At 43.4% G+C, this 23,950-nt stretch overlaps 1 protein-coding gene across 1 annotated transcript in view; it reads right to left on the bottom strand.

The window, feature by feature from the left end:
* The window catches only part of dock1 (dedicator of cytokinesis 1), a 763,650-nt gene that overhangs the window by 117,355 nt on the left and 622,345 nt on the right, over nucleotides 1-23,950 (bottom strand). Inside the window, 7 exon segments of the mRNA XM_038821673.1 lie at nucleotides 1,062-1,166; nucleotides 1,266-1,355; nucleotides 7,007-7,126; nucleotides 13,606-13,696; nucleotides 14,592-14,632; nucleotides 17,482-17,638; nucleotides 17,832-17,917. Coding sequence (XP_038677601.1) covers nucleotides 1,062-1,166; nucleotides 1,266-1,355; nucleotides 7,007-7,126; nucleotides 13,606-13,696; nucleotides 14,592-14,632; nucleotides 17,482-17,638; nucleotides 17,832-17,917 — 690 coding nt within the window.

Below are 23,950 nucleotides of genomic sequence, written 5' to 3'. Positions count from 1 at the left end.
GACACCTGCCCTGTGCCAACTCAGGAACCCGCCATCAATTGAAAATCATATCTTTAATATATAAGAATTTTAGTTATAAAATTCTGTGACAACTTACCAGGTTATTGAAAATTATTCTTTGCTTGGTCTTGTACAAAGTTTTCAAAAATATTATCCAAGAAATTGCCAGCACTAGTGAGATAGTGAGTTTTAAATGATCTAACAGTGTGTTTTATTTAAGTGAAAACAAATTCGGAATGGAAGATTGAAAGAGTAAATACACTGTTGAAGTCTGTGGCTCTCAAAGATGTATAAATTCAGATACAAAAATCAGAGCTGAGATAAATACTACTGACCTCCCCTTCAGTAAATACAAATGCATACATGCCCCTACGTTTGTATGCGTTTTGAGTACCTATACTTCTTTTTAATAACTTTAAAAAAGGAATTAAATGTCTCAACACTCTGTTGGTCTAGTCTGCTTCACGTGTTGTGAATCCATAAAAGCACTGAGCAACTCAATAAACAGTAGACCAAGAGTATTCCTGGCAAATGGAAATAATAACAAAGTTAATATTTAAGTTGAATATATGTTGACACTAACAAAAAGACATTCTTATAAATCTGTCACGGTATTATTGATGATGCAGTAGAATCAGAGGTCAGTGTGCCTATTACATCAACGCAGCAAGTTTGACAGGGGCAGGGAAAGAGAAAAATCCATATTAGGGAATGCATAAATTTTCAATATGGTTTGATTCCTGTCCATCCTTTTCATAGATGGTTATACCGCAAGATCATTACAAAACTATGATTGCTGCAACATTCATCTGTGTCATAATTATCTTGAGGTTTATAGTATAATGCTGGAGTCAGTTATCCATAATACAATACATTTCCATCCCACCAATACTCTTTCCACTATCTGGGAATATTTCTGATTTTAAACAAAAGAAACAGCTAGCACCTCTGTGAAATGTGTACTAGTATATTAAACAAATGAATTGAAGCTTTTCTGCTGCTAATGTTGCTTAAAGGTTCTCCACACCAATCTCAAAAATAAAAAGTGAACTAACTCTTACCCGAATAAATGAAGGAAAGCCTTGACCGTAATATCCAACAGCAAAATAATCTGGTTTTGCTCGTATCACTCTGACAATATTCTCGTAGAATTGGGCTTGTTTTTGCTGCAAAGGTGATTCACAAATCAGTTTGAATGATTAACAGCACACACAAGAAAAATTAATTGTGAAGTATGTTGTATGATCTGCCATTTAATGTCTTACCAGCAATCGACTGAGTTGTTCATAATCAAACAGCTCATTTTCATATTGTTCTGCAAGTTCTTTGCCTAAAGAAATTGCCTCCTCCCACATCTGATAGAGAGAAAACAGCACACAAAGCAGAAGTGCTTAATGTTTTCTCATTACTCAATATTGTATACTAATCTCTATGCACTTAGCTGTTGTGTTAAGGTTAGTAAGTTCCACTTCAACAATCTTTTTTGCAAGCAAAGATTCAGATTGCACGTGCTTTAAGAGATGTACAGTCATTATAACTCTGAATGACAAAAAGCCTTATTAATTTCTGGAATTAGTGTATACGTGGATGAACTTGGTTGCCTTTCACCCTGCCCGGAATTAAATATCCTGGATTTCATAAATTTTACTAAAACAAAATGACTCAGGGCAGGGTGGGATTGAAAGGTTGGAGATTATATCACGGGGTACTGGCAAATTAGGAATGTGGATTTGAAGATCAGGGCCACAGGGTAAGATCAGGAGTTGGACATCATGAGGTGGAGTGGTTGGGAATGGTGTAAATCAGGGGGTCCTTTAATGTGAAGTTAAGAGGAGCATTCTTGTTCCTTATGGCACCACAATCAGGTAGGTTATTTCACTCTGTTTCAAGCTTCCATTAGGCTGGTTTACCTGAGTTCAGCCTGCAAATGCACTGGCTTCCACAAGAAAATGAAATGTCGGAGAAAGGCCCTTTGCTTGCATATCGAAAAGTCTAATGCCTGTTTCAACAATGGAAAATGGACACCTCTCGTTTGCCCTCACCCAATATAGCAGGTTGTGTATTTCAAAGTGGAAATGTGCTCACACTTCTTGCCTGCTATTTTGGACCTATGTGAGCTCTGTAGTCCCTGGAAAAGAGGTTCTTCTAGTCCAGTGAATGCCAAGAGGATATGGGTTTTTTAATTTTCTTTAAAGATTTTAAAGGAATATATATATATATATATACTCAATGCCATGTTGTTTACACGAGGGGCCTCACACCTCACACCAGGGCTGGTTTAGCACAGTGGGCTAAACAGCTGACTTGTAATACAGAACAAGGCCAGCAGCACGGGTTCAAATCCCGTACCAGCCTCCCCGAACAGGCACCGGAATGTGGCGATTAGGGGCTTTTCACAGTAACTTCATTGAAGCCTACTTGTGACAATAAGCGATTATTATTATTATTAAAAGGACTGACAAATTATTATGTAAAGAAGAATATAAATGTGAACAATTTAACTTTTTTGATTAAACTTGCTGGCCAACTTTTTCTTTAGCTTCCGCATGACTATTAGGTTTCTGTACACATAGGCTATGCCATCGCGATACATGGCATATTTAAATAAACAGGATATTTACCAAGTTCAGCAAAATAGTAACGGTTTTGCTACTGATTGTTTTTGACAACTCATTCTTGCTGGAGGGTCATGAAGAGGGGCAAGCTGCTTCATGGAACTAATTTTTCAAAAACAAACTATAAACTGATGAAGAAGACCAATGAAAAATCTTTTTTTTATTACAGAATGCGAAAATTCCATGTCCTCTACACCAGCCCAAAATAAATATTCGCCGTTTCAAACAATAAGATTGAGTACTACCGCATGCTATGGTGAGGAACTCACCAATTTCCATTAACAATGTAGAGCAGAATTCTAACCTGGGAAATGCGGTTAGAAGATGTTGGAACTGACGATAAGGTCTGAATCTATTAAAAGAATCACCAAGAACTGGAGAGCAGAGCAAGAATAATGCCAATCTGAACTATGGGCCATATTTTGCAACTGAGGTGGACAGCTTGAATTGGGAAACTCTCTGACTCAGCAGTCCTGTCTCTGTTTAATGAGCCCCCTTCGACCCAATTTTCCCTACACGGAGCTGTGCCAGGATACAGTCAGGTCCACTGACCTTGGAAGCAGATCCTAGAGGGCCTGCCTAGGTTCTCTATGACTTTATCCAAGTTGTTTCATAAGCTATTAAGGCTGTCAGCCTCCTCCCTCATATCTCTTAACTCTCAAGACCCCTTACACCCTCATGTCACCTACATGAAAACCCATGTCTCTCAGACAAATCCCACGGTCCCTCATGAACCATGCCACCACCATGCCAACTCATTTTTCTACGCACACCCCATGACCCCTCAAACCACCTCCATAGCCACCCAGTATCCATCATGGGTAGACTTCAGGATCAACATGGAAGTGAAAAAAAAGTATTCCTAACAATTTAAAACAGGTCTCACTCATTCACAGTTGATCGCGAACAAAACTACATTCATAAAATCCATTCAAAGCGCTTAAATTGCTTCAAATAGTTAATCTCTTAAAAAACAAAGTTCCATTCAGGCCTCACATTAAGTAACGCTAACCCTTTAATAGCCTCTTCAAACTATCAATTAAACATTGAACTCAGAACCCATTGCTGAGATAATTGTAGCTTTTGAAACTCAAAAAAAACCATTCATGGTGACATAATGATAGCCCTCGGGAAATGTCAACCAAGAACCTCATTGAAACTGCATGACCAGTTGGTATTTCCTTTCTAACCAGATGGCCTGTCAATCAAAGCAGTCCAACAAAGGGATTTTTGAAAAACTCTCATTGATAGCTACAGCCAGTTTCCTTTTACATATTTAAAGAGGGAATTTAAAAAAACTTCCGATCATAACACTTCAAGATCTCTTACATTGAAACCATCAACTCATGACTCCCACAGGATAAGACCATTGGAACAGCCCAAATGCGGTCTATTTGAATTCTGCACTGAATTCAAATTGCCCTGCTGAGTTTGGGTTCCCTGTTTGTGTGATTAATGCCCACTCCCTTACTCCTGCCGCCAAGAATGGATCTGTCGGAAATGGGGGTGGGGTTTTCGCATCTGGGTCCCACCTGGCATTTAAAACGATCCATGGAGTCTTCTTGATTCCATGAAAAGCCGGACCAATGTGAGGCATGAAAGTAGAGTACGAGCATGAACTGGCTAGAGGAAGAAATGTTACAGGTTGAACTGTGGGAGGTACAAGTCTCAGGTAGCCTTCATGGAAGCAGCAAAGAAAAGTGTCAGCATGGAATGAAAAGAGACTCATATCAGACTAACTGGGAAAGTTGGGGCAGTTGGAATGAGGGAGAGAAAAGGTAGTATGTTAAATAATCCAATTAACAATCTGATTTAATGATCTTTCAGAATCTTTTTATTAGTGTCACAAGTAGTCTCACATTACCACTGTTACTGTGAAAATCCCCTAGATGCCACACTGCTCGCCTGTTCGGGTACACAGAGGGAGAATTCAGAATGTCCAATTCACCAAACAAGCACGTCTTTCGGGACTTGGGAGGAAATCAGAGCACCCGATCGGAAACCCATGCGGAGACAAGGAAACTCAGATTCCGTACAGACAGTGACCCAAGCTGGGAATCGAACCCTGGTCCCTGGCACTGTGAAGCAACAGTGCTAACCAACTACAATAACCTAAACTTTCTCCACAAAAAGGGATAATCTGCAATTTTTCCGACAATGATCAGTTTTCCAATAATCCTGTTGATAAGGAACTTCTTAAAACAGTACAGTAGTTCAGGAGTTAATCTACTATTTAAAATATGTAAAGTCAATAATTTAGGCAATATACAATTAACATGCATGCCATTATCTTCACATGCACCATAAAAATTAAAACAAAAAAATGATTCTGTAGTAAAGTGCATATAAAAATAGAAAATGTGACCTTTTAAGATATTAAATTGTTAATGTTATTATACAATCAATGAAAAATTGTGTGATTATGATTATGTCAGTGCTGGCAGTTGAACAAATGAGACAGTTAAGAAACTAGTCTGATCCAGTTCAAAATCGCGTGGGAAGAATGCAAGTATTTAATTAGCATAATTTAGCTCCATGTAACTAGAGCATTTTAAATGTACCAAGAACAAGAAGCTTTTAAATTCAATCCCGTATCTACTGAATGCAGATTTAAGTAAAAATATCAATTTGAAAATAATACAATTAGCAGATATCATTAATTATCTCAGTAATTATACTTTGGTACTTGTAATAAATTTGTGCAACAAAAAGTAAAATTGTTTTAGTTACAAAGATTCTTAACATGTTGTCTTATAAAGCATAATTTTCTTGACACATGCCCAGTTTCCTGAACACGAAAGTCAGGGTAAGAGTGGAAATCTGGGTGATTGGGTCACCATCTCTGTAAATTACTTTGGGAATTCAGGGGGCTGGGTGGGTGGGCGGATCTTTGCTTGTACCTGGAGAAAATGAAGTCCAACTGGGGCAAATGAGTTGGATGGGGAACCACCCAGCCTCTCACCAGTCTTCCAGCATCCAAGACACTGTGATAACCTCCAAAATTTTCAAGTTCACAGTACACATGGGGTAAAGTTTAAAAACTGCAAGGTACGAATTATTTTGAGTTAAATATCTTCCATCCCAGATGTTATATAATGGTCAGACTTCTAATGGTCAGTCTCCACTAGCAGCCAGATGTTGATGACCTGGGAGGCTCACAATTCCACCTTGTCTGCCAATGTTACAGGGCAGGCCAATATTCAGAAAGGTGGAGCTGGGCACCAGGGTGCCCCTAAATCATAAAAATTGTCTGGAACAGGAGGTGCTCTCGGAAGTGGGCAGGATATGATTCGTGGCCACACAACCTTTCAGCTGTGCTTAATTTGGAAATTAATAGGCTTAACCTTGCTCTGAAGTAATGTACTTCCATTTAAATGGTATGCAGCAAAAGGTTTTTAACAATGGCACGGTGCTTTCTTCTTCTAGATCTAGGAACGCTCATACTTTTTGATTATTACTGCCAAAGTTTTAACACATGAAGCCCCTCGCGTTTTACACTGCAAGCAATCTTTCAACACTGGATGTAGAAGCCTATGTTGGAAACCTAGCCAATTTTGTCTGACATACAATGCTGCTGGTTTCAAAATATGAAAGTGGCTCAACAACTATTTAACTAGCATATTGAATATCTATTATCGTTAAGGCAGATGCAGCAAATGCAACCTTGGGACTATTAAATATGAACCAAAAACTCAAATGGAGCTTATTTATGGGCGGCATGGTGGCGCAGTGGTTAGCATTGCTGCCTCACGGCGCTGAGGACCCGGGTTTGATCCTGGCCCGGGCCCTAGTTTGTGTGCAGTTTGCACATTCTCTCCATGTCTGGGTGGGTCTCACTCCCACTACCCAAAGATGTGCAGGGTAGGTGGACTGGTCATGAAAAATTGCCCTTTAATTGGGAAAAAAAGAATTGGGTACTTTAAATTTATATTTAAAAAATAGGGCTTATTTCACAGAGAAGGTTCTATCTCATCTTATGGATGCAGTGCTTCAATGGAGACAAGTTCCTATTGGATCAATACAAGTCAACTCTGAGACCAGATGCTAGCATGTCTGACACAAAGATTCTGTCAGGGTGATAAAGGGTTATCTGCTGTGCTTATGATGAAGAGTGAGTCCAAAGAATTTGGAAGTCCTGAAACATTGTTGCATGCAAGTGAGTGACTGCCATACTTGAATTTACAGATTACTCAGTATGGATAATTTGTAGGAGTATGATGCAACAAATAATTTTATGTAAATGCTTTTTTAGTGGTGCTAGCAAAAGCTTTTGCCCGGGGACTCAACAGTACTTTGTTAGACCTATAAACTAGGTGATATGAATATTGCTATTGAATACATTATTTTGTAATGGCATCTCATACGGAAACAGAATTGAAAAATCATGTTACCTTCCCTTTATCAAAGTAATGGATAATTTCCTGGTAAAGCTGTTCTTTCAGATGGCCTTGGGTCTGTGCTTGATATTCATCTCTCTGATTCAGGTGAGCTGCACAGGGCTGTTCAGACCACTTAAAAATAACAAAATATTTTTTGATTTTATATATTTATATATACATTTTTAAACTCATCAGCATTAACTACATCATTGCATCATTGATGTTTGCTGCCTAGAATGAAGCAAATCCCTCACCAGGCACGTACCTAAGCCAGACCAATTCCACGATAATCCTATTGCTGTTTTTCCCCTTAAGGATCAAATGGTCGCTGACACAACTACTACCTGTGGCATTGTAATGCATAGTATATTTTCAATTTAGTGAAAAAGATCATCAAACATATTAACTCTCATAAAGCAAATAATTAGCATCAACAGCAAGATGGGAAAGAATAACATATTAAGTGTCAATTATGAACAACTGGCAAACCGAGAGTTAAGCACAAAACTGGCTGGCTTTGGTCTTTGAAGATGCAGATTATTCTCTTACAGACTGCACAATGAAATTACGCATGCGATCATTAAATAAAGGTTGAGACTGGTTCAACACTAAGATTCTCCTCATACCACCCATAAAATGCACTGTCAATGCTATGGAAACCTGTACTTGACCGAATTCAAGGGTGTTTTTTTGTGCTTCTGCAGAATCAAGGATTCTTACTTTAGCTTCTAACTTTATTTTTAACCTTATGCTGCAGTTGCATTATTTTCTTCTGATGCACAGAGTTGATTGTTCCTTCAACTCTTTCAATCAGGAGATAAAGCGGAGTATATCCCACTGGGTTTGAGTTTTCAAGGTAGCCTCAAAGGAGCAAGCAATGGAATAAATCAGCTCTACTCCTTCACACTGCTTCAGGAATTGAACTAAGCACAGTATCAGCCAAAATCTGGAGCACATCTATTTTTTAAGTAATAACTAACTGTTCAAGTCACTTGATTTGTTTGGGTGAAAATTTTTATTTTAAATATGTCCTGTTTTTAACTTCATCTGCTACAAAAGAATATTTTAAAAAGTTTAGGTGTGTCTTCCTTCAGCACGAAAGGACTGCCATAATTCACATATTTATCAGCTACAATGCAGAAGAATATATGAGGAAGAAAAATAATTGCTCTTAATTAATTACTCATTAGATGTTGGCAGTAAAGTATAAAATATGCATAAAAAATTTGGAAAACAGAATCTAGCAGATCATATAAATAATGATTAAATGTGGGAAAAATGCCACTTAACACACCTGATCAAAGGTAGTAGTTTATCATAGAATTTACAGTGTAGAAGGAGGCCATTCACCCCATCGAATCTGGAAAGAGCGCCCTACCCAAGCCCACACCACCACCCTATCCCCGCAACCCCACCCAACCTACTCCACCTAACATTTTTTTGGATACTAATCCACCTAACCTGCACATCTTTGGACTGTGGGAGGAAACCTGAGCACCCGGAGGAAACCCATGCAGACACAGGGTTTCCGAATCAACCGTCTCCATCACCGCCACTCCATGGATTCAATGGCACCGGGTGATGCTCGCAGGCAGCGATCACCCATGTGAACAGTGGAAAGTGCTACCTTGAGCAAAAGTCAGATGTTGGCATACAATGTGGAGCACCAGAGCTCATTGCAGAACGGGTCATCATCATCCTCCATCCCATGGACCAGACCCACTGGTCTTGCCAACACAGGGCTCTCATCCCATAGTGCGGCAGGTATGTATCACGGAGGGAGTTACAGACGGGGAGGGGGAGGAGTGAGGGGAGTGTGGGCATAGGATGCAGTGTAGTGCCCTCACCGTGACCCACCGAGTCGGTGAACCTGGAGGCTATCAGAGCGCCTTGTGCTCTTTGGTCCTGGCGCACACATCGTGCAGCCTCCTGTGCTGCCTTGGGCCCCATGCCCTGCCCATTCAGCTCCTCCCCTGCATTTTCCTCATTGGATGAGGCCTCCTCCAGATGTCACCCCTGTGCTGCTCTCTGTTGTGGATGACACAGCAGGCCACCATGATGCCGGCGACCTCCAAGCATCAGAGTGGGGCTCCCTCCAGAGTGGGCCAGGTACCTGGACCACATCTTCAGGAGGGTAAAGCACCACTCCATCACACTCCTTGTTGCTATATGGGCATTGTTGTAACAGGTCTACGTGTCGTTCTGTAGCCTCCTGATAGGTGTCATCAGCCACGACCGCAGTGGATAACACATGCCACCCAGGAGCCAAACCCCCAGCCGGGGGTCTCGAATACCCAGCAGGGGGGTGCACGCGTCTCGAATATGTCAGGAATTGTCATGTGTGCCAAGATGAAGGCGTTGTGCACACTGCCCGGGTATCAGGTGCAGGTGTGCATGATGCGTAGATGATGGTCACATATCAGGTGCACATCTATCATGTGGCGGCCTGACATCTGCAGGTGCTCGTAGTAAGACATGCATCCCGTCGATCACCCCCTGGACCCAGGGCATGTCGGCGATACTGACGAACCCCACTGTCCGGGCAGCCTGGTGGGCTCGGTCCACATTGAAGTGAATGTATTGAGTCGCCTGGGCATACAGGGCCTCCATGATGGTGTGGATGCACCTGTCCACAGAGGTCTGTCAGATTCCAGACAAGTCCCCATTCGGCGCTTGGAAGAAGCCCTTGACTTAAAAGTTCAGGGCGAGCGTCACCAGGAGAGAGTGTCCCCCCCATACCACCGCAGTGCTAGGTGTGTCATCATCTAGCAGATATGTCGCACTGTCTCTCTGTTCAGCTAGAGTCTTCGACGGCATGCCAGGCCGGCAAGTCCTCGAATGACAGGTGGTGCCGGTACATAAAATGAAATGAAATGAAAATCGCTTATTGTCACGAGTAGGCTTCAAATGAAGTTACTGTGAAAAGCCCCTAGTCGCCACATTCCGGTGCCTATTCGGGGAGGCTGTTACGGGAATCAAACCGTGCTGCTGGCCTGCTTGGTCTGCTTTTAAAGCCAGCGATTTAGCCCTGTGCTAAAGGCCTCCTCGGCAGCTCCTCCTCCTCGGCCTGTTGGGCGGCTCGCTCTCCATCCTGGGCCACTGCCTCCTGTCCCTCTGCGGCACGTTCCGCTTCAGAAGAAACCACAGGAAAAAGCCTGGAATTTCTGAAATAAAGCAGCAGCAAACTCTCACCTGAACTCCTCTTTCCTCTGGCGAGGGCTGTGCAGCACTGGTTCCCACAAACAGGGACCAGATGGGGGTCTCCCAGGGGACCAGAGGTGCTCAACTGCATGTCCTTTGGGCAGGATGGTGCCCTGGCGAGTTACATTGAATAGAAATGTCTTTCTTTGCACTGCCAGGAAGAATGCGGCTAAAAGCACTTGCAGAGGCAGCGTGGTGGTGCAGTGGTTAGCACTGCTGCCTCACAGCGCCGAGGTCCCAGGTTCGATTCCGGTTCTGGGTCACTCTCTGTGTGGAGTTTGTACATTCTCCCCATGTTTGCGTGGGTTTCACTCTCACAACCTAAAGGTGCGCAGAGTAGGTTGATTGGCCACGCTAAATTGCACCTGAATTGGAAAAAAGAATTGGGCACTCTAAATTTATTTTAAAAAAATAAATAAAAGCGCTTGCAAGGAGACTTTGTTCCCTATTGGGAGAATCGCACCTGCGACACTGGACCTCTGACATTCTGAGGTAGCTAGATTGCCACCTGCATATTCAGGGTTTCTTTTCCCACATGTGTCTCCTTGCGATGTTTCCTGTGGAGATCTGGCCTCCTCTCCCGCTGCACCTCTCTGTTTCCTCAGAGGATGTCCCCCAGCAGAGTACACAATCCCCATCTGCTGAAATGCAGATCACTGGCTCAGAGTTCTGGTCTACAGAGGACAGAAATACTCTGAGAGAGTTAACAAAAGAAAGCAGCTCTCAAATCAAAGCAAAATCGTCAGAAGAAACCACAGGAAAAAGGCTTAAATTCCTGCAATAAAGCAGCAGCAAACTCTCAGCTAAACTCCTAACAATTCACACAGCAAATACTCCGCCCCCTTTAATCTTGCCCTTGGATGGAAAACGTAAAAAAAAAAACAGTGGCCCCTGTCTGTGTTGCATGAGCGATGAGGGCATAATATCGCCTTCAATTGCCGTTTAATTGCCTTAATTGCTGACTGTCGGTGGGTGCTTCCGACCTTGTTGACGGGAGTGATTGGGATGGGGTACTCGGCGGACTTGGGGCGGGATTCTCCGATCCAGAGGCTATGTGTTGATGCCATTGTAAAGACGGCGTCAACCTGCCATCAGGTGCAGCAAATCTGACCCCTTAGGGAGCCAGCACGGCACTGGAGCGACCTACGCCGCTCCAGCTGACAATCCCCGGCGCCAATGCACGTATATGCAGTGGTACTGGCGACAACGCGCGCATGTGCAATGGCTTCCTTCTCCGCGTCGGCCCCAATGCAACATGGCATAGGGCTACAGGGTCCGGCGTGGAACAAAAGAGGCCCCCAGCCTGAGAGGCTGGCCCGCCGATCGGTAGGCCACAATCGCGGGCCATGCCACAGCGGAGGCCCCCCCGGGGTCGCCCCCCCCCCCCCCCCAATCCCCAGGCCGCCCCCGGATGCAACCATGCTGAAATCCCACCGGTAAGAGCAGGTGAGAACGGTGGTGGTGGCTCGACTTTTTTTGCGTGGCTGCTCAGCCCATCCCGGGCTGAGAATCGCCCGTAGAGTGATGCTACGTCAACGCAAATGCCGTTGATTCTCCAGTTGGCCCGGGGTGAGAGAATACCACCCCCGGTGTTAGATCATGCACTGCATCCTGTGTGTGCAGAAAGAGGGTTTCCGCCACCCGCAGTCGAGGCTGGATGTGGGGTTGTTGACCGATAAGAGATTTGGGGTGGCCATATGCACCTATGCAGAGATCAATAAAAGTGAGTAGGTATCTGCTGCCCTGCCGTGGAAGACACTGAAGGCAGTAATTGGGAGGCAGTTTATTTCGATTCGGGAATATAGGGATAACGTGGAACGATTGGAGAGGCAGTAGATCGGAGGTATTCGACGGCCCTGCGGAGGGGTTTTGAAGGAGAGGAGGAGTTCCAGATGGAGTTCAAGCTTATGTCTATGGGAAAGGCAGTGGGGCAGCTGCGTCAGGCTAGGAGAGTGCTGTACAAGCATGTACCTACCATATGTTTTCTGATGGTGGAGCTGACCTGTCATTTGGCCGGCAGTGGGATCTTCTGGTCCCGCTGTTGTCAATGGTCTTTCCCACTCAATGCACCCCTCTCCATCGTAGAAACCTGCAGAGGGGGCGCGCCGTCAGCGGAATCGCAAGATCCTACCGGCGTGAATGGCCGGAAAGTTCCGACGAAGATATAGTAATCTCATAAAGCTTTCAAACCATGGCTATAATTTACTTGTGAAAATAATAAAGATTATAATTTAATACCCCCTCAGCAGGTTTGGAGGTAAAGGGGCATTTAATTGGATGAGGGGGTGCTGGGTGGGGACCCCTTCACCTTCCTAACTGCATCCAATTTAGTTTGGGTAGAAATGTTTGTGGTCGGCCTTCCTGTCTATACATTAATTGAAGCCCTCAGTGGGCAATTAATACCCATCTTAAGGCCTCTTCTTCCTGTCTGGTTGGCAGGTAGGGAAGCCACCATGCACGAATCTCGAGAAATAACTAGATGAGAATTTGCTTGCAGGTTCCCAGGGCGGACTCCTCATTCAAAGGCACACAGTGGGCTTTGGATTTGGGTTCTTCATTAATCCTGGCCTGTGGTGAGTACATTGTTAGCAGCTGCCATTGCTCCAAGAATTGCTGCCTGCAATGGCAGCACGCAGGGGAAGAGTTTCTATGACCTTAATTTCGGGGAAGGCCCTACGGTGTCCACTTAAGTAACGTAGGTAGTTAATCGAGTGGGCCTTCCCCAATGGAGATGAAGGAGTGCTCTTGCCAACTGGAGCGACTCCCTTCGTCTGGAGTAAATTGTGCCCAATGAGGGAAATTACACAAGCTTCTTCTGGCCCCTTGCGTGAACATAGAACATACAGTGCAGAAGGAGGCCATTTGGCCTATCGAGTCTGCACCGACCCACTCAAGCCTCACTTCCTCCCTATCCCCTTAACCCAATAACCCCATCTCACCTTTTTCGACACTAACGGCAATTTAGCATGGCCAATCCACCTAACCTACACGTCTTTGCAATGTGGGAGGAAACCGGAGCACTCGGAGGAAAACCACGCAGACACGGGGAGAACGTGCAGACTCCCGACGGACAGTGACCCAGTGGGGAATCGAACCTGGGACCCAGGCGCTGTGAAGCTAGAGTGCTATCCACTTGTGCTACCATGCTGCCCACTTTTCTATAAACACAGTGCTGCACTTAAAATATACTGCAACATATGCAGAGTGATATTTCCAAACCTTTGAAACACAGGTGGAGTTTAGTATGTGATGGCACAATACTATTTTTACAATGAGAAAAGCAAAATAGAAGATTCACCTTGACCCATTACACTGTGAAATAAGTTTAATCAATTTAGTGAAACCATCACCATGCTGACAACAGTTTTAAAGCTTAGAAAATAATTTGATATCTTGAGTTAAAACATTACCTTAAGGAGTTTTGCATTAAGCAGCAATGTGTAGGCAGCTTCAGTGTAGTTGTCACACTCTTTGTGCAGGTCACAAAGCTTGTATAGATATCTAAGAGAACATTATCAATTTTGAACATGTTGAATATGAAATTCTGCAGTGTTATGAAGAAAATCCTAATGTATCAAATTAAACAGGTTAGTCTTAAGTAGAGTTTGAACAAATTTACATTTGTTTGTATGACAACATGGGTGGTTTAATTAGCCTGGGGACCTCTGGGTTTGGGAGTACTCATTATCCAGGGACCCCTGCTGAAGCGTGCATATATGAACCTCAAGCGAGTACAAGTTCAAAAAGACCTTTTAACAGCACTCTATTCAAGGCACACAAATGATTAGGAGACATTAGGATATAGGAGGATGTTCAGCACCTCCTTGGGAACCAAAGTTTGCAGACGAGGGTGGAAGGGGTGAAATAGAAGAGAAATAGGTTAAAAAAAACAAGCACAATGCTCCAGAGCAGTAGTAACACTTGCTGAATATACTTTACTGACACGTAATGCCAGTCATAGTAACACAGTCAACTATGGTACTGAGAGTTGTAGATAGCCATGAAAAAAAATGGCACAGTGTAACTTTTCTTCCACGTTAGGCTATCACTAGCCTTTGCTCTTGGCCACTGAGTTGTTGCTCTTTGTGTGGCGGGAATTCACCTTGGAACACTGGAAGTAAACAAATCACAGGAAGAGAAATTGGACTTTGCCCAATTTGGACAGGAGATTAACGAAGCAACTACATTGTGTGCCGTTCCCCAATGGCCCAAGTCTCAATTTGACCGTGGGCCTTATTTACATTAAACAGGCAAGCCGGGGACACCAATTGAGAGATCAAATGCAGCTTGCCAGTTGAGACCTGACCAAATTCATCTTATTTTTCACTCATATGTTGGAAATTACTCATTTGTAACAATACAACTTGAACTGTACTGTGAAAATGCTTTTGCATACCGGATGTACATTTCTTCTCTCTCAATTTCTTTGTAGAAGTTCTGAAATACAGATGAGAAAATAATATTCTTCCAATTTTGTAAAGGCAGATAATTTTTGAAGCAATAACCATCTTAAACAAACAGAAGAGTTTTTACTTAAAGACAATAGCTTAAATATCACAGACGGGGCGGCACAGTTAGCACTGTTGCTTTACAGCGCCAGGGTCCCAGGTCCGATTCCCGGTTTGGGTCACTGTCTGTGCGGAGTCTGCACGTTCTCCCCGTCTGCGTGGGTTTCCGGGTGCTCCAGTTTCCTTCCACAAGTCTCGAAAGACGTGATGTTAGGTAATTTGGACAATCTGAATTCTCCCTCAGTATACCCGAACAGTGTGGCGATTAGGGGATTTTAAAATAACTGCATTGCAGTGTTAATGTAAGACTACTTGTGACAAGAGTAAAGATTATTATTATCAGACGCCCTGCTCCACTGGCATGCCAGAACATCTTGCCTGCCCTGGTCCTGACATTTCCCAAATCTAAGAATCGGGTCAATCGCATAATTATCGTTCAACTGGATGCCTGTTTCACATGGTGCAATAGAATTTTAAAATGGCACATTGCCAATCCAACAGGGTAGCTTAGCTGAACCATGAATACATAGAAATTTCAAGTTTCAGTTACTCCCTTACTGTGGTAATGGTCTCCTCATGGCAACTAAACTCTCAGGTTGATACACTGTTTGACCCCTGTTTATGGGAAGCACATTTTCTTCATTTTTATGTTCAAAAAGGCTTTGAATGTCTATGCTGATTTTTAGAAATTTAGTTATTTGAGCTTGTTAATCTTACAAGTGTCAAACTGGATTTTCACAACAGTAAATCTTTCATATTATGAATCTTTAATATGCCCATCAATTTAGTATCGATGCATTTTTTTTGTAATGCGACCAGGCAGTTATGGCTAAACTACTCACTTGCATTGCTGTTGACAGGGAATAGATAGAACTCTGGGGATGCATACTCAAACATAGATTACTAGTCTCCGATTGCCAGTGAAATCTCACATGACTCAAAAGACAGGATGGTTGGCTTCTTTTAATTATTTGAACTTCAGGAGTGGTTAAGCAACCCGTTGGAATTTGAAAAAAATATATCACTGTCTAAAGTGATGTGCAATATAAGGAGCGCAAGTTTATCTTTTGCAATTGGTTACCAACAGAAAACCTACAAGTTTTGGAAAAAATCAATTGTTGCAAAAGATCAAAATGTACCATCAGAGCCAGGCCAAATTAGTGACGTTAGGAAATATTTTTCACATAATGGGTGGTCGAAGTGTGGAACTCGCTCCTACAAAAGCAGTGGATGCTTGGTCAATTAAACATTTTACATTTGGGATCATTAGATTTGTTCTAACCAATGAAGGGATATGAAGAAATGGTGGGTGGCTGTTTAGATAGATGAGTCATGATGATCTCACACTGATGGAACAGGCTTGAAGGATCGAATGTCCTTTTTGACATATGTAATACATGCAGACATTACATTGTCTACAGCCCTGCCAGAAAGGTCTAATTGCCCAATTGTGGTCAACTCTCCAAGTACTGGGGCAGCAGGGTAGCATGGTGGTTAGCATAAATGCTTCACAGCTCCAGGGTCCCAAGTTCGATTCCCGGCTGGGTCACTGTCTGTGTGGAGTCTGCACGTCCTCCCCCTGTGTGCGTGGGTTTCCTCCGGGTGCTCCGGTTTCCTCCCACAGTCCAAAGATGTGCGGGTTAGGTGGATTGGCCATGCTAAATTGCCCGTAGTGTCCTAATAAAAGTAAGGTTAAGGGGGGGGTTGTTGGGTTACGGGTATAGGGTGGATTTGAGTAGGGTGATCATGGCTCTGCACAACATTGAGGGCCGAAGGGCCTGTTCTGTGCTGTACTGTTCTATGTTCTATGTACTTTTGTCTAGAACATACAAGAATTCAGTGACATGAAATGACATACATGTGCGTTACTGTTCTGCTATATTAATAAAGGTCAGTGGCACACAAAAACCGACAAGAAACATCTAAACCGACTGCTTATTATTTACCTCTTGTATTTTCAAGGTTTTTCAGCTTAAAGAAGAAATTATTCAGCAAATGATTCTTTAAAGGCTACTATAAACTGGGCGGAGCATCAGGGGGCGAGCCGCAGGCAACGTCCTGAGGCTGCCGTTACGTGGCGCGGCATACTCTCTGAGTACGCCGCTTTGGAGGGGACATCGTTATTTGGTGGGGAACTCGGATTCGGTGACCGGAGAATCCAGCCCTCTGTGTTTGCCATTTGATACTTTGAAATGTATCAATGTCTGAATAAGGGATCATCTTAATGCAATGGGGGTGAATGGGGACCCCTTTACACTTGTCTAATACACAGGGTGTTCAATATGTTTTTGTCCAAGTTGAACCAGAAAGGCGAGTTAGCTGGAATGTCATAATTCTGTTGACATTCCATCTGTAAACAAAAGGATGTGTGAATTTCCCAATGGTTGTGAATGTCCATATTTATTTTGGTATTTGCTTGAATCTCAGGACTCTTTTGAGCTGATACTGCCAAAGGCCACACCGTTTTCAGTGGCCATTTTAACTATCTGTTTTTGTTAAAAATTTTAAGGAATTGTCTTAAAACTTATTATATACTAGCGCAAGACAACATCATATGCTGAAAATTAGTGTGCAGTATTTTCTGGTTCTGCCCTACGTTTACAAGGAAAATGAGGAATTTTGATTATTTTTGGCATTTGTCGTTCACCTGGGGTTCTTACTCTATGATTGGCATCAAGTCAATTTGGGGTAATAAGTGGAAAATATTAATACAACTGTGCAAACTATAAATTGTTGAAGTTGATCACCATCAAAAAAAACATTTACAGAAGCACTTACCAATACATTAACTGTACAACTCATACGGTTTTCTTTGTTTTCATCATGCATGATTGTTCTGTAATCCAAAAGCCTCTCCATAAGCCTGACAACCAGCATGACAAAGTTTTCGCCGTTCTTAGCAAGGTACTTGTGCTTTCTACAGTGTTCCAGAAGGCTGGATAAAGTAGTAAATAGCATATTAATTTCATGCATAGGCAAAAAAATTACTTGAGGTCAAATTTAAAGTATTAGGATGCTATATATTATTCATACATTTCCATCATAACAAAGTCAAAATGTCCTGAAGTACAATTGTTATGCTATTTGACTCTGTTACAGGATAATTTTTCTCATTAATTGACACTTACATCTTTTCAAACAACACTTTGTACTGTTCATCCCCTCTACCTCCTTCCACTTCATGATCTAGCTTGGTGATGATCTCATTTTCAAACTATAATTAAACAGAGAATGTAGATAATCAGCAATACCTTTTGCTATTAGCTCATTGCAAATATTTCATTTATTTTAGAGCTTCTATAATTTATATACTGTGAACAAAATACATAAAGTAACTATTCAATTTGAACTTGCTTCATTGACCTTAAACGCAATGTATTTCAAAATTATCCATTGTTAGTTGAAGTGCATTTGAGGACATTGACAGGAACACAGCAAATCTGTAGAAACCCTGGTATCTCAAGCATAACTATTTGCTCACTCTTTGCCGAATGGCTTACTCAGCTTACTCAAATAAAGCTATGTTTAACCTGCATGAATGTAGACAACATTAATGAAGTTTATCTTGGCTAAAAATATTGATACATTTTTAAGAAAGTGGGGTACGCGATCAGATTGGACAGCTCCTTCAAAGAGTCAGCATAAAGCCTATAGGGTGAATAGATTTGCTTTTATTGTGTAACCTATGTTTCTCTGAAACTTCAGGAATTAAAAGGATATTGAGGGAAAGCGGGATGCGGCTACTGAGTTGGATGATCAGCCATGATCAGAGTGAATGTCCGAGCAGCCTCGATGGGATGAATGGCCTCCTCTATGTTTCTATGTTGTTTGCCTTTTACGTTTTGGGGATATTATATTTGAAATATTTGCACTCTTGTTACGACTGTACAAATAGCACAAAAGTTAATAGATATGTCACAATTGAGATGTGAAGAAAAAAGAAAATCATCAGCTGGACTATTTCTGAAGTAATTTTTTTATGCTTTTCAAAATGGACAATTACTGAGCTGGCAAGATGGCTCTAGCTGGTCACATGCTGGCTTGCAGAAGTCAAAGTTAACAAAGGATAAAACTTCGAACATCTGGAATGTAACACATTTCTTGCATAGCATAAATATTCCAAACCAGCCAAATGGATGAGCAGACGATCAGTCTGCTCCAGCCAACTTCCAACAAAGATAATCTTTTTCAGATTCTAACCTACAATAATGGGGCTAATGGTCTAAGAACTAACACAGTGGTTTCAACAGAGGGCCGCGTTTAACAACTCAAAACCAGTATCGCATGACTGAGGCTTGGGCTGGTGGGGTTCCTTTAATTATGTAGTCTTTGGACCTTCTGGACAGTTATTGTTACTGCTGACCTCCATGAGAACAGAACTCCAGGCAACAAACTGTTCTGTCTACCAGGAAGCCGGCTGTTGCAAAAAGGAGCTGGTTTAGCACACGGCTAAATCGCTGGCTTTGAAAGCAGACCAAGGCAGGCCAGCAGCATGGTTCAATTCCCGTACCAGCCTTCCCGAACAGGCGTCGGAATGTGGCGACTAGGGGCTTTTCACAGTAACTTCATTTGAAGCCTACTTGTGACAATAAACAATTTTCATTTCCTTTCATTTCGAAAGAACATTGGCCCTCATTAAAAACAGCTGGATTTGGAACTTGCACCTCCAGACTAACTCACTCTAGATGCCTTCTCCCATTGCTTAGAATAATAGAATCCCTACAGTACAGAAAAAGTCCATTCAGTCTGCACCAAATCCTCCGAAGGAGCACTGCACCCTTGACCACGCTCCCATCCAACCCACTCTAACCCGGAACCCTGTAACCTAACCTGCACATCTCTGGACACGAAGGGCAATTTAGAATGGCCAATCCACCTAACCTGCACAACTTTTGACTATGGGAGGAAACTGGAGCATCTGGAGGAAACACACGCAGACACAAGGGGGATGTACAAATTCCACACAGTCACCCAAGGCCGGAATTGAACCCGGGTCCGTGGTGTTGTGAGACAGCAATGCTAACCACTGTGCCACCTGATAGCTCTGGAAAGACGGATCACCCTGCAATCAGTCAACCTCCCCTGGGAAGAAACTTTCCATTAGACTTCTGATTCTGGACTTTGAACACTTGTAAAACCCTAACTTGTACGGTTCGTGACCTGTTTCCTTGTTCCTTATCCTCTGATTATTGTGTGAGTGCAAAAGGGGTGGATGTTGCGAAACCCCTCTTGTGTGATGTGTAAGAATGAACCTTTTTATTTTACCTTGCCTAAATTATTCACAGAGGATTGGAACATTCCAAATGTACGTGTTGAAGAAAATACCCCACTATTTATAAAGGGAGAAATCAGAATTTAATAAACACCTTTCTGAAATGAAATGAAATGAAATTTTCTGTTTATGTACGGATAGTGAGTGGGGAAATCAGGGCAGCTTAAATTGACTTCTCCCCTCCTGTCCATGACAGATTAATCCACCAATTCTTATTGGCTCTTAGGCGTGCCATTTTCACTGAACTCTGTCCAAGTGTAATGTGAGTTTCATTCTGGCATGAGAAGTCAACAAAATGCTCCACAATCTATTGTGAATTTTATTGTTCCTTATACTTAATTAACAAGGACACATTTAACTCTTTTGCTCAATGTCATTTTGGCTGTTAAGCATAACAATTGGCATCAGTTCCACACATTGATGTTTCGGCCACCTGCAAAACTTGAAGTATTATTGTGTTTGCATAAAAATTTATGCACGGCGTTACAGTGTCTTTATATATCTTGATATAAAGGTGGACCACAAAATATGTTCTGATGCAAGATTAACTCTGTTCTGTCTCCACAGATGCTGCTGGGATTTTGTGCTAGCAGTGTTGATTTCAGGTTTCCAGCATCCACAACATTTTGCTGTTGCAGAAAATGTGTACACGCAATTCTGTAAGATACATCAGGAGCATTCCATGCAGTCAATCAAGCATAAGAAATGCATTGCCCTCTCCTTTGGTCCAGATCCATCTCACTGACCAGCCTTTTCTGATTAGTCATCTTCCCTCCTGATGTCCACTCTATCTTGTACCAACAAAAAGAAAAAACCCCATATGACAGTAGTCTAAAATTACTAAATAAGTGGCAGGAGACACAGCAGGTCAATCAGCATCTGTAAAAAGGTAGGTTAATGTTCTTTGTCTCTGAAGTCTTTCAAATTTTTTGTGACCAATCGTGCACTTGAGCACGACATAGTGCAACATGTATTTAATTTTCATACTTTTTAAATTCAGCTTGATTTGCTTATTTTACTGTCTGGTCTTTATGGAATCATAGAATTTACAGTGCAGAAGGAGGCCGTTCGGCCATCGAGTCTCCACCAGTCCTTGGCAAGAGCACCCCACTTAAGCCCACACCTCCACCCTATCCCTGTAACCCAACCTAACCTTTTTGGACACTAAGGGCAATTTATCATGACCAAACCACCTAACCTGCACATTTTTGGACTATGGGAGTAAATTGGAGCACCTGGAGGAAACACGCATACACGGGGAGAATGTGCAGACTCCGCGCAGACGGTGACCCAAGCCGGGAATTGAACCCGAGACCCTGGAGCTGTGCAGCAACTGTGCTAACCACTGTGGTACCGTAGCTTTGTGAGAATGTCGGAATTTTGGATATATTGTATTATATGTATTTGGTGCAGTAAAGGTTCAAGGCTTGGATTAATATGTGTTATCACTGCTTCTGTAGTTTTAAAAAAAATCCTGGTTTGCAAGACAGCTCGGCGTTTTGAGGCCAGAGGTGCAAATAAAGCCATCGTAAAAGTTTGGGCGAATGGACTTTTATTTCCATTAAGAGGATTCCCTGCAAAGTAGTTAATTAGAGACATTGGGCAGGATTCTTCGGTCCACCAGCCACGTTTTCCTGGGTGGAGCACCCTCGCTGGCACCGGGATTCTTTATTCCCGTGACCTGCCGATGGAATTTCCCATTGTGGCCACCCCATGCCACCAGGAAACCCACGGGCGTGGGTGCGCTGCCGGTGGAACAGAGAATCTAGTCTCCGGAGAATCCCGTCCATTGTTTTCAGATTAGTAAAATGATGTGGTTGATGGGAGAAGCCAGGGGTTGAAGCTGTCAGGTGTAGAGGTTTCCAGAGTTTTAGGTTTTGGCTGGAAGGTAAGCTGAGAAGGTGAAGAAATACAGCCAGAGCAACACGGTAGCACAAGTGGATAGCACTATGGCTTCACAGCGCCAGTGTCCCATGTTCAATTCCCCACAGGGTCACTGTCTGTGTGGAGTCTGCACGTTCTCCCCGTGTGTGCGTGGGGTTCCTCCGGGTGCTCCAGTTTACTCCCACAGTCCAAAGACGTGCAAGTTAGGTGGACTGGCCATGATAAATTGCCCTTAGTGTCCAAAAAGGATAGGAAGGGTTATTGGGTTACGGGGATAGGGTGGAAGTGAGGGCTTAAGTGGGTCGATGCAGACACGATAGATCGAATGGCCTCCTTCTGCACTGTATGTTCTATGTTCTAATTCTGCAACATTCTGACAGAGTGACGGGTCTCTTTCTTTAAACAGTTTTAAAGATCTCGCTTTCTCAAAGCGGAATATTCAAGACATCTCTATACAGCAAGTATTCCTGACTGCTAACTGTATTTAAAACTGGATTGGGAATTGAGATGGTTTGAATGGAGGTAAAGGTAGCCATGTCACTGTATTCATTAGCATTGTCTGAGGGGTAATTGTAAGTTATTTTCTTGTGTGATGTTAAAGATATTTTAATGCTGTTTTAGTAATACAGTACCAGCCTCCCCGAACAGCCGCCGGAATGTGGCGACTAGGGACTTTTCAAAATAACTTCATTTGAAGTCTACTTGTGACAATAAGTGATTTTCATTTCATTTCATTAATAATGTTTGTTTTATACCATGGACGGGATTCTCCCCTAGCCGGCGGGGTGGGGGGTCCCGGCGTAGCGGAGTGACGCCAACCACTCCGGCGTCGGAGTGGTTGGCGCCACGCCGACTGGCGCCAAAACCGGCGCCAACGACCTTTGACGCCCGCCGCCCGGGCTGGTCGAAAGGCCTTCGCTGGTTCGTCCATGCGCCAGTGGCCATTGACGTCACCACCGGCGCATGCGTGGTAGGGGGTTCACTTCTGCCTCCGCCATGGTGGAGGCCGTGACGCCGGCGGAATGAAAAGAGTGCCCCCACGGCACTGGCCCGCCGGCCGATCGGTGGGCCCCGATTGCGGGCTAGGCCACCGTGGGAGCACCCCCCCGGGTCTGATCGCCCCGCTACCCCCCCAGGACCTCGGGGGCCCGCTTGCGCTGCCATCCCGCCGCCACCAGAGGTGGTTGAAACAACGTCGGCGGGACTTGGGCCCATCGAGGGCCGGAGAATCGCCACAGGGGGCATGCCGATCGGCGCGGGGGGCCCGCCGATTGGCGCGCCGCGATTCCCGCCCCCGCCAATTCGGGGTCGGAGAATTTTGCCCCATGTCACTGTTTTGAATTAAATCACTCCTGGAGCAAGGTATCCTTTCCGAATAGGCTTACAAAATTAAAGTAAAATATTTGGGTTTCTGTCCAGTAACCTATCCATTGTTGGGGTCTGGTCTGGGATAGTAATAGCTTTCTATTTTGTGGTTACTAAATGTAAATAGTGAGCCAGAATAAAATAGTGAAATTAAGGCAATCGCTGAGTTAATACTGGCATTTGGTGATAAAACTCAGGTATCGTTTTGTCTAACATATGAAACTATTTTTTTCTTTGTCAAGCACATAAGGGTAAAAATCCAGATTCCCACTGAAAAAAGGGGCAATTTTATTTTGTCACAAAGCTCCCACAACAGAAATTGGAAGGACAGTAGATCATGGTGGTGAAGGATTAAAAATTAAGAAACGCAAAACCCAACCCCCATCTACAGAGTCCCTTTGCAACCTTCTGTGATGTCCGATTTCCACATCCCACCCACCCTATCATTCCCTATTCCCTTCATTATCCCTTGTGATGTTTGATTCTCATCATCTTGCCCCATGATGTCTGACTCCCTTCACCGCCAACCTTTTAATGCCCTATTCCCCTCAATATCTCCGCTATGTCCACCCAGCCCTGTGACGTCTGATTCACCTTTCTTCCGTCTGAGATGTCCAATTCTCACCATCTTGCCCAAGATGTCTGATTCCCCTCACCATCTAACACTGTGATGCCCTACTCCCCTCACTGCCCCCTGCAATGTCCAATTCTCTTCATCATCCTATC

Source organism: Scyliorhinus canicula, chromosome 16 (genome assembly GCF_902713615.1).
Source record: "Scyliorhinus canicula chromosome 16, sScyCan1.1, whole genome shotgun sequence".
NCBI classification, from domain to species: Eukaryota; Metazoa; Chordata; class Chondrichthyes; order Carcharhiniformes; family Scyliorhinidae; genus Scyliorhinus; species Scyliorhinus canicula.
The sequence above is the reverse complement of the archived record's forward strand: the minus strand, read 5'-3'. Positions and strand labels throughout refer to the sequence as shown.